Here is a 10,553-nt window from a genome sequence, read left to right on the forward strand (position 1 = left end):
CTTGGTATATGGGGCCAGCACCCACTGAGCCACAGGCACTGCCCTTATTATTATTATTATTATTATTATTTGGCAGTTTTTGGCCAGGGCTGTGTTTGAACCTGCCACCTCCAGCATATGGGGCTGGCGCCCTACTCCTTTGAGCCACAGCACCGCCCTGTATTATTATTTTTTAATATTAGACAACACAGTATTTATTGTTACTGAGTACATGGGATGCATTTCTTAAGTAATTTATATTTTAAACCTGTATTTTAAAACTTTTTTTTTTATTATTTTAAGAAACAGAGTCTCACTTTATCACCCTCAATAGAGTGCTGTGGCAGCATCACAAAGCTCACAGCAACCTCCAACTCCTGGGCTTAGGCGATTCTCTTGCCTCAGCCTCCCGAGTAGCTGAGACTACAGGCGCTTACCACAATGCCCAGCTATTTTTTTGTTGCACTTTGTCCGGGGCTGGGTTTGAACCCACCACCCTTGGTACGTGGGGCCGGTGCCCTACTCACTGAGCCATAGGCGCCGCCCTTAAAACATTTTTTATATAAAAATTCCGTTTACAAACAGTGTATTTTCCTGGATGAAATTCTCCTCCCCTTTTACAATCAAAATTATGTTTTTGCATTTTAGAAAACATTTACTTGGCTCGGCGCCCATAGTACAGTGGTTACTGCGCCAGCCATATGCCCTGAGGGTGGCAGGTTCGAACCCGACCCAACTAAACAATTCCAACAACAATAAAAATAGACCTGTTGCTAAGATTGCCTTTGGGATCTTCTTTATAAATTCTTTCCCAAGGCTGATGTTATTAAAAATTTCCCCCACACTTTCTTCTAAAGTTTTTATAGCCTTGCATCTTAGATTTAACTCCTTCATTCATCGTGAGTTAATTTTTTTTTTTTTTGAGACAGAGTCTTACTTTGTTGCCCTTGGTAGAGTGCTGTGGCATCACAGCTCACAGCAACCTCAAACTCTTGAGCTTAAGTAATTCTCTTGCCTCAGCCTCCCAAGTAGCTGGGACTACAGGCGCTTACCACAATGCCTGGCTATTTTTTAGAGATGGGGTCTTGCTCTTGCTCAGGCTGGTCTCGAACTCCTGAACTCAAGCAATCCACCTGCCTCGGCCTCCCAAGTACTGGGATTACATGTGTGAGCCACCACGCCCAGGCCTGTGAGTTAACTTTTTAAGTGGTGAGAAGTGCGCATCTAGTTTCAGTCTTTTATGTGTAGCTAAGTAGTTCTCCCAGTACCATTTATTAAATAGGAATTCTTTTCTTCAGTGTATGCTTTTGCTTGGCTTGTCAAAGATCAGATGTTGGTATGAGACTGGTTTCATCTCTAGGTTCTCGATTCTGTTTGTTCCATGGATCTATGTCTCTGTTTTTCTCTAATGCTGCTATCATGCCATTTTGATAACTATAGACTTGTAGTATAACCCAAAGTATGGTAATGTGATGCTTCCAGATTTTTTTTTTTTTTTTTTTTTTGAGATAGAGTCTTACTCTGTTGCTCAGGCTAGAGTGCCATAGACTCTATCTAGCTCACAGCAACCTCAAACTCCTCAAACTGTGTTCAAGCGATCTTCCTACCTCAGCCTCTGGAGTAGCTGGGACTACAGGCACCTACCACAATACCCAGTTGTTTTCCTATTTTTAGTAGAGATTGGGTTTCCCTCTTGCTCAGGCTGGTCTCGAACTGCTGAGCTCAAGTGATCCCCTTGTTTCGGCTTCCCGAAGGGCTGGAATTAAAGGCATGACCACTAAGCTCTCCAGATTTGTTCTTATTTGAAAGAACTATGTTGGCTATTTGGGGTTTTTTCTAGTTCCAGGTGAACTACTGTTTTTTTGGTTTTTTGCAGGATCTTCAAAGTATGATGTTGGAACTTTAATGGGAATTGCATTAAATCTAAAGACTTCTTTAGGTATCATAGATAATTTTAACAATGTTTATTCTTCCCAGCCATAAACCTAGTATGTTTTTCCATCTGTTAACATCTTCTGCTATTTCTTTTCTTTCTTTCTTTCTTTCTTTTTTTTTTTTTCTGAGACTACAGGCACCCACCACAACGCCTGGCTAATTTTTGTTGTTGTTGTTGCAGTTCGGCAGGGGCCTGGTTTGAACCCGCCACCCTCAGTATACGGGGCTAGCGCCCCACTCACTGAGCCACAGGCACTGCCCTTCATTGATGTTTTGTTTAAGGAATGTAATGATTTCCTTCTTTATCTCCTTGACCCAGCTATTGTTCAGCATAAAGTTGTTTAGTTTCTATGACTTTGTGTAGGGATGTATGTTTTTATTGGAATTGAGTTCTATTTTAATTCCGTTATGGTCCTTTTTAGAGACACTGTCACCCTTGGTAGAGTGCCCTGGTGTCATAGCTCACAGCAACCTCAAACTTTTGGGCTCAAATAATTCTCTTGCCTCACCTTCCTGAGTTGGTGGGACTACAGGCACTGGCCACAGCACCCAGCTATTTTTAGAGAGGGGGGTCTCACTCTTGCTCAGGCTGGTCTTGAACTGGTGAGCTCAGGCAATCCACTTGTCTCGGCCTCCCAGAGAGCTAGGATTACAGGCGTGAACCACTGCCCTCAACCATACTTCTAGGTATTTTTTCCAAGAGAAATGAACATATATATTCACATAAAAACTTGTATGCATATTTTCATTGCACCATTATTCATAATAGCCCCAAATTGGAAATAGTCCAAATGTCTATCAGTTGATGAATGGATAAATAAAGAGTGGGACCAGTTTGATGGAAGTATTTCAGATTGCATGTGAAAACCCCACACTGTACCCCAGAAGCACATTAATGTATATAGTTACCATTCAATAAAAAAAAAAAAAAAAAAGAGTGGGACAATTAGCTCTCAGTATTCTTTTTTAATTTTTTTATTTTTTGAGACAGAGTCTCAAGCTGTCACCCTGGGTTGAGTACTGTGGCATCACAGCTCATAGCAACCTCAAACTCTTAAGTGATTCTCTTGCCTCAGCCTCCCAAATTGCTGGGTCTACAGGTACCCACCACAACACCTGGCTACTTTTCTTTTTGCCATTGTTGTTTTGGCTGTCCAGGGCTGGGTTCAAACCTGCCAGCTTCGGTGTATGTGGTCAGTGCCCCTACCCAGTGAGCTGTGTATGGGCACTACCTGAGCTCTCAGTATTCTTCTGCTCTATATCCACAGATTCAACCAATCCCAATCAGAAATATTTTTTAACAAACCAATCACAGTTATACAACAAAAGGCTGAAATGGGTGGATCACTTGAGCTCGGAAGTTCAAAACCAGGCTCAGCTAGAGTGAAACCCCATCTTTAAAACATAGCAAAAAAAGAAAAAAAAAAAAAAAACATGGCCAGGTATTGTGGTGGGTAGTTCCAGCTACTCGGGAGCCTGAGGTAAGAGGATTGCTTGAGTCCAAGAGTTTGAGGTTGCTGTGATCTATGACACCATGACACTCTAAAGGTGACAAAGTGAGACTCTGTCTCAAGAAAAAAAAAAGATAAAACAGTAAAAAATACAAATTTTAAAATTACATAGTAAAAAATAAAAATTACAGAGAATATGAGTGTGTTTAAGGCTTAAGGCCTTGAAATTGGGGTTATATGACAAATATTCATTTTCATATTTTTTTAGTACATGCGAGTAGCAGTCACCCCTTAGATGTTGGTGATCTGACTTACTGCACCACACGATACCTTGGACACAGCTGCAGAGGTGCTAGAGGGGAGTGCTGTGGTTCTCGTGCACTATCTGTGTGGTTGTGCAGCTGCCACTGGGTCCTGGCATCGGGGAGATGTGTACCCCAGGCTCTTATAAACCATCTGACCCCCCAATATGGCTAGCCTCCCCTTGCAAGGAGGGAACAGCCATGGAAGAAATGAGCCTGTGAGGTGGGATGGGGAGTCCTCGCCTCCTGTCTTACCTGCTGTTGGTCATTTTTCTCAAGATGGTTTATTCTGAGAACGCTGTGTAGATGTTTCTGGCTGTGGCTCGTTACAGAGGTCGGACAGATCTGCGTGGAAGCAAGACGGGATGGTGCTGCAGAGCTCACCACAGCACTCAGACCCAAGGCGGCCTCCACCAGCTGCAAGCATGGAAGCAAACAGCTGCAACGTCAAAGTAAGACCCAGCCTAACACAGCGTCAAGGGTACAGAGTGTTGTATGTGCTTTAAAAAATCTTGGATTGATTAATTGCTGAGTGTAGTTGCCCACATGTGTACCACGTTCCAGCAGCTCTGACACTGCAGAAGGAAGAGGTTGGATTTGAAACTTGGTGTAGTTGCTGTGTGGGAACACCAACTTTCTCTGCTTACACACTGGGGGTGGATTGGGGAATGCTTTGAGTTAGCAAGTAACAGTCTCTATAGCCCGAAGGGGCCCTGCACCATTGTTTGGCTGGTCATGGATTATGACAGTGTGGAACCAGCTGTGGGCTTCTCTTGAGGGGAAAAATGCCTTTTAGGATTTAGCTCTGTATAGTCTTCTGGTTTCATACACCCTCTTGCCCATACCCAGTTTGGACCTCACTGAGGTGTGTATATCAGTGATGGTACTGCAGAGAGGAGTTTGTGGTTTTAGATTTTGTCTGATAAAACTACAAATCCATTGTGTGTTGTTTCTGGCTACAGATGTTGTATGAGGCTGACCTCTATGACAATATGCTGAGGGGAAAACCAACCTGTTCTTTGTAAAGAGCAACAAGAGCATCTTGCTTTTGACAGCAAGATGTCTTTGTTTCCTCTGATTATATTTTACTATTTTGTTGTTGTTGTTCTTTAGATGGAAAAATTGTATCTGCGTTATTTGAGGGCAGAGAGTTTTAGAAAAGCTCTGATTTATCAAAAGAAGTATCTTTTACTGTTGATCGGTGGATTCCAGGATTCTGAACAAGAAACTCTCTCTATGATTGCTCATTTGGGAGTATTTCCTTCCAAACCAGATAAGAAAATTACCTCATCTCGTCCTTTTACAAAGTTCCGCACAGCTGTCAGGGTGGTCATTGCAGTGTTAAGGTAAGTGCCACTACACCAGTCTGTGAGTTCTGCCTCTTGTCTGTGCAAACAGACAGCGCACTGTAGGGTTTTTGGGTGGTTTTATTCTTTGAAACTCTGTATTCCCTTTTAAGAGAAATGGTATTTGAGGTCTTAAAGAAAATACATGTGACTCTTATCTTTAAGAAGTCATGTTGTATGAATTTGTCACCATCTAATACCAAAGATTTGAGGCTACCTTTTTATTACAGGGGAATGTCTTGCATTTTAATGGGTTTCATGTCAGTACACTTTGTGAGAACAGGCACATTTGAGGAAGTTTGAAATTGCGTTTCATGTTATAAATTTCAGTTTCCTATATTTTAGTCAGATCTGTGTTATATAAGAGGAGATCAGGTGCATAAAAATACATGATGCACTAAGGGCTATTGACACTAAGCCTGCAAACATAGCCATGAGGTGTTGAGGACCCTGCTTCTGAGGCAAGGCCCTCCTTCCTCACCTCTCCTCATGGTGCTCTCGGGACTTGACCTGCCTGGAGTGTCTGTGCCCTAAACTTTGCCCACTGTGTCCTCCTTGGGGGAGGATTGGTCACTGTCCTCAGGAATTATTTCCACAAGATGCCATTTTGGAGCACAAGAAGGCTGCTCCCTGGTGTTCCTGAGAAAGTCATTTCAGTTTGTAGTTTTAAAATGTGGTAAATTTCTAAAAATGTTTGTCTCACTAAGAATTGTGCAGCTGTACCTTCTCCCTGACACAGAGGTGCCAGGAAGGAGGGGGACACAGCAGAGAGCAGCTAAGTGTCCTGCTCCTTTCAGAGGCTGGCTGAGCTAGTCTAGTTGTCCAGTCCAGTGGACCAGGCAGACATGGTGGGTAGGTTGCTGCCCTCTCAGCCTTCTCTAGCCTCAAGGCACTTAGAATTTTCTCACCTGAGGTATCCTGCCCACAGGGCCATTTGTCATTCCTCTGTCCACTGACCCTCTGTCCATCCCATATTAGTGGGGAGATCACTGTGGACTAGAAGTGTTTTAAGTGCTAGATGCAGGAAGGCAGGCTGACCCAAACCCTCCCTCTAGGGCCTTCCTGTCAAGGAGCTGTCTCAGTGTCCCTGTGAGGGGCTGCCCAGGGCAGCTGAATCTGAGGGTCCTAGAGAGTCTCCTCTGGAGGAATCTATGGTGTCTGCCATGCTATGGAGGGTGTCTGGGGCCTGCACCCTGTATCTGGGCAGCATAGCCTTTGCAACCACACCATTTCTGCTTACCACTGGGCTGGCTCCCATGGGGCCAGGGCCTCTGTGTCCTGAGCCTGTCAAGTGGTGTTAGGGAGGGGAGGATCCTGAAAACTGGGTGGGAGTGTCACGTGGTTCCCACTCATTGAGTTGAAGCCTGATTTTGAACCAGAGTCAGAATCCCAAGCTATGCCATGACAGGTGCCTGGGAGGACTGGGTGGTGGCCCATAGTGGGGCTGAGGCACTGGGGCATAGGGGAGGATTAGCACACCACCAGGAACACAGCAAGCTGTCCATGTATGCACCTAGCTCACCAGACCCAAGTTGACTGACCCAGGTGACACAGAGTGCATCCTCAATAGGAACTTCCAAATTCCGGATGCTTGGCCACTGTGCGATTTTTATTAATGTTTTGCTCTAATTTTAAAGGCTTTGTTTTTTTTGTTTTTTTTGTTTTTTTAACAGATTACGTTTTTTGGTTAAGAAATGGCAAGAAGTAGATCGAAGAGGAGCTCTAGCACAAGGCAAAACCCCTCGTCCAGGTAGGACCTGAGCTGCTGCTAATAACTAATTCACAAGCCTGTCTTTCTGCTTGTAGCATTCTCGTTAGAGTTTGGGGCATTGTGCAGCGTTCAGTGGGGCTGTAATAAAGCACAGCCAAAAAGTTAGTGAATTCAGGCAGTGCAGTCGCCACAGCTGTGAGATGGGAGAGAATATGGTGAGATCCTACTTCCCAGTGCATGTGCGTGAATAAGGTGGCTTGGAGGAGCACACCTACCACCAAAACATACGGAAATGCTAAGTGTGCCAATTCCTTAATAATTAGTGATTAGTAAAATGATGTTCTTTAAAGTTAGCCGGGGCTCACTGCACATGCCCCCTCTTTCCTTTTGGAGTCCGGCTGCCTATTTTTGGCTCACAAGGTTCTTGCCTGTGATGTTTCTCTGCACATACAGCTGGCTGTGCTGGGGGTTGAGGTGCCAGCCCCAGGGAGGATATTGCAGTGGGCGCTCAACCGCATCTCTGGGGACAGCAGGGTGAAGGTGCACAGAGAGCACCCTCTCCACTCAGTACAGGGGTACAAGCAAGTAACAATTGACTGCCACAGTGACTTGGGTTTTCCTGGCAGTGCCACATCAGTTTTGACTTTTGTACTTTAATAGTTATTTCTTGAAATTAAAATGCTTTGATTTAGCCTTCAGGCATTTGCCCTGCCAAGTTATACCTGGTGGTCTCCAGGATTTCTGCCTCTACCCAGCTCCTCCTCAGAGGTGGCAGAGGCGGCAGAGGCAGCAGAGGCAGGACTCAACCCCAGTGTCCTCCTGAGCTCCCCCATAAGCTGCCTGCATGGACGGCAGGCACTTATAGCCTATGGCAGTGAAATGCCAGTGTTCAAAACTTAGGTTTCTTGTAAAGCTTTTTAAAACACAGTATTATAATTTTTGTACTTTACAAATGTTTGTAAGTTGCCACGAAGACTTTTTTTTTTTTGAGACAGAGCCCCCAAGCTGTCGCCCTGGGTAGAGTACCGTGATGTCACAAGTTACAGCAACCTCCAACTCTTGGGCTTAAGCAGTTCTCTTGCTTCAGCCTTCCAAGTAGCTAGGGCTCCAGGCTCCTGCCACAATGCCTGGCTAAGTTTTGGTTGTAGTTGTTGTTTGGCAGGCCCAGGCTAGATTCAAAGCCACCAGCTCAGGTGTATGTGGCTAGTGCCTTAGCCGCTTCAGCTACAAATGCCAAACCTGCCACAAAGACTTTTAAAAGCTTACTGAGTTTTAAATTTTGATAGATGGGCCTTTCTTCTAAAATGTATTTATTTCTTTTCCTAATCCCTTTGTTGTTAAATAACTCTGGGGGAGGACCCCGAGTGCTTCGGCAGCAGCGGGCTCCACCTGAATCTAGGGAGTCACCACCAACCCGGGACATATCGTCAGGCCACGCCAGAGACCCTGTCCTTGGCCATGGACCTGCAACAGCAGCCTCCCCAAGTAGGAGGGAAAGGTCAGTTATAAAGCTTTTTCACCTCTACTAGTGAGCTCCCTCCAGCTTAGGTGATTCTGCTATCTTTGGTCCAGCCCAGAGCAGGCAGGAATCACACCAGTCTGAGTCCATGACAGCCTGGAACAGTCGTTCTCAATCTGTGGGTTTCGACCCACAAGAACTGTATTAAAGGGCTGTGGCATTAGGAAGGTTGAGAACCACTGGCCTTAGAAGGTCAGCCCTGTTCAAGGGAGGGCAGGGATCATCTGTCTGGTGATTTGGTGCCCCAGGGCCCAGTGTGGAGATACTTATTGAAAGAATAAATGGTGGGGAACAATCTTTTCCTGCAGGATGTTGTAAAAATAATATACAATAGTTTTTACTCATTTTAACTTTGAGACATGGTATAGAAGTTGATTTTCAAAGCAACTTCTATACAATGTGTCTATATAGCACTTTGTATAAAAAGCCTTACTTTTTTCTTATGTGTTAAGAAAGGGCTGAAGCAAACAGCCCTAGAATCAGCCACCACCACATGCTTCTGGCCCGGGAGGACCCAGAGGTCCCTTCACACACACTTACTATGGTTAAGTTCATGTTTAGCCCTTACTTTGTTTTTTTTCTTTTCCATGGTTAAGTTCAAGTTTGGTCCTTCTTTTATTTTTTTTCTTTTCCCCTTGGTGTGGTGGTTTGTTTGAAGATCCACTCAATCCCCAAATTCAAGATTAGAAAGATCCCTGACTGCTTCTGAAGATCCAGAACATTCCTTGACAGAATATATTCACCACTTAGAAATGATCCAGCAAAGACTAGGGGGGTCATCACCAGGTAATAAAAGCCCTTTTCTGACTATTTATTAAAGTATTATGAATGGACTCTAGAAAGGTAGAATACGTCAAAATACTGCTAGTATTCAGTGTAGTAACTGCTGTTAGTTTTGGTCTTAGTAATATAGGGGTCTTTAATAGGATTAGAATAAAGAATGTAAGTGAAGGCGCCTCAGGCGAAGCAGACAGACACTCCGCGCAGCAGGTGTTGAGTCAGCATGACTTGGTCACTGCCAGGACCTCTTGTTCTTTCTCTTACTGATGGGGAACATAATTTGTCTGGTGGTTCTTAAAGATCATAATTTAAACGCTTTTGCTCAGGCTGGTCTTGAACTTGTGAGCTCAAGTTATCCCTGGGCCTCCCAGAGTGCTAGGATTATAGGTATGAGCAACTGCTCCTGGCCACTGTATATTTTTAAAACACAATTTCTAGTTTTCCCAAAATTAACATAAACTCAGTGATAGTGTTTCAAAATTGTGCAATTCTATTTAAAAGAAGTGTGAAGCCTTATAACAAATTGCTACCGCATTTTTATTTATATTTAGATTCCACTTCAAAGAAATCCTGCCACCGGAAGATTAAACAATGAATAAAATCTTATGGCTCTCACCTGGGACAGTTCTATCAGAGGAAACGATTTATTTTTCCCTTTTCTTCATGTGCCGTGATGCCAGCCCCTGGGTACTGTTGGTTCAGTGTTCCCACCTGTGTGCGCTGCAAAGTGGAGCATTTCTGTGTGATCTCAGTCTGTTAGTTCTGGACTTTCACAGGGTGACATGTGGCCCCAAACCACATGCATGGGGCTGTCCTGCAGCGCCTCTTGGCAAATCCACCCTGCCAGCCTCTGAGGAGGGTAAGCAGAGAATGGCTTCCTATCGCTTATTTTCTTAAAGTGTACAGATGGAAACTTTGTTTAAAAACAAAAAGAAAACATACACAAATAAAACCAAAAAGAAGGAATAAATGTAAGCACTGTTTCTTTTGAGAAGAGCTCTTGTGCTGTTTTTAGGTTTATCCAGTTTGCTTTTCTCACTGGCAAAACAAAACAAAAAATTTACGTTAAACTTCTGTAAAGGAAAACCTTTGGTGAACTCAAAGCATCCTTCCCTTTGCCTGTTGCTTAATCTTACTTGGTTTCTTTTCTTTTCTTATACATATTTTTATGTGTGTGGTTTTTTTTTTTTAATTTTTTTGACAGTTTCATTTGGTTGCTCTTGGTAGAGTACTGTGGTGTCACTCACAGCAACCTCAAACTCTTGGGCTAAAGCAATCCTCTTGCCTCAGTTTTTCATTTTTAGTAGAGTTGGGGTCTCACTCTTGCTCAGGTTGGTCTTGAACTCCCGAGCTCAGCACGATCCAACCACCTTGGCCTCCTAGAGTGCTAGGATTGTAGGCGTGAGCCACCACACCTGGCCTCTTTTCTTGTATTTTTGACATGCTACCACTATTTATCTGCTTCTCATGACTGTGGTATTTGTGTTTTGTTTTGTTTTGTTTTGTTTTATTAAGACAGAGCCTCAAGCT

General features: G+C 43.9%; 1 protein-coding gene across 1 annotated transcript in view; it reads left to right on the forward strand.

The window, feature by feature from the left end:
- The window catches only part of PCNT (pericentrin), a 133,034-nt gene extending 123,009 nt beyond the window's left edge, over positions 1–10,025 (forward strand). The window contains 6 exon segments of the mRNA XM_023518087.1: positions 4,000–4,119; positions 4,781–5,013; positions 6,687–6,763; positions 8,081–8,222; positions 8,902–9,029; positions 9,575–10,025. Of these exon segments, the coding sequence (XP_023373855.1) occupies positions 4,000–4,119; positions 4,781–5,013; positions 6,687–6,763; positions 8,081–8,222; positions 8,902–9,029; positions 9,575–9,618 (744 nt within the window). The 3' untranslated portion in view covers positions 9,619–10,025.
- The last annotated feature ends 528 nt before the right edge of the window (positions 10,026–10,553 follow it).

Source organism: Otolemur garnettii, unplaced genomic scaffold (genome assembly GCF_000181295.1).
Source record: "Otolemur garnettii isolate 467f Iridium unplaced genomic scaffold, OtoGar3 scaffold00128, whole genome shotgun sequence".
In the NCBI taxonomy this organism is placed as follows: Eukaryota; Metazoa; Chordata; class Mammalia; order Primates; family Galagidae; genus Otolemur; species Otolemur garnettii.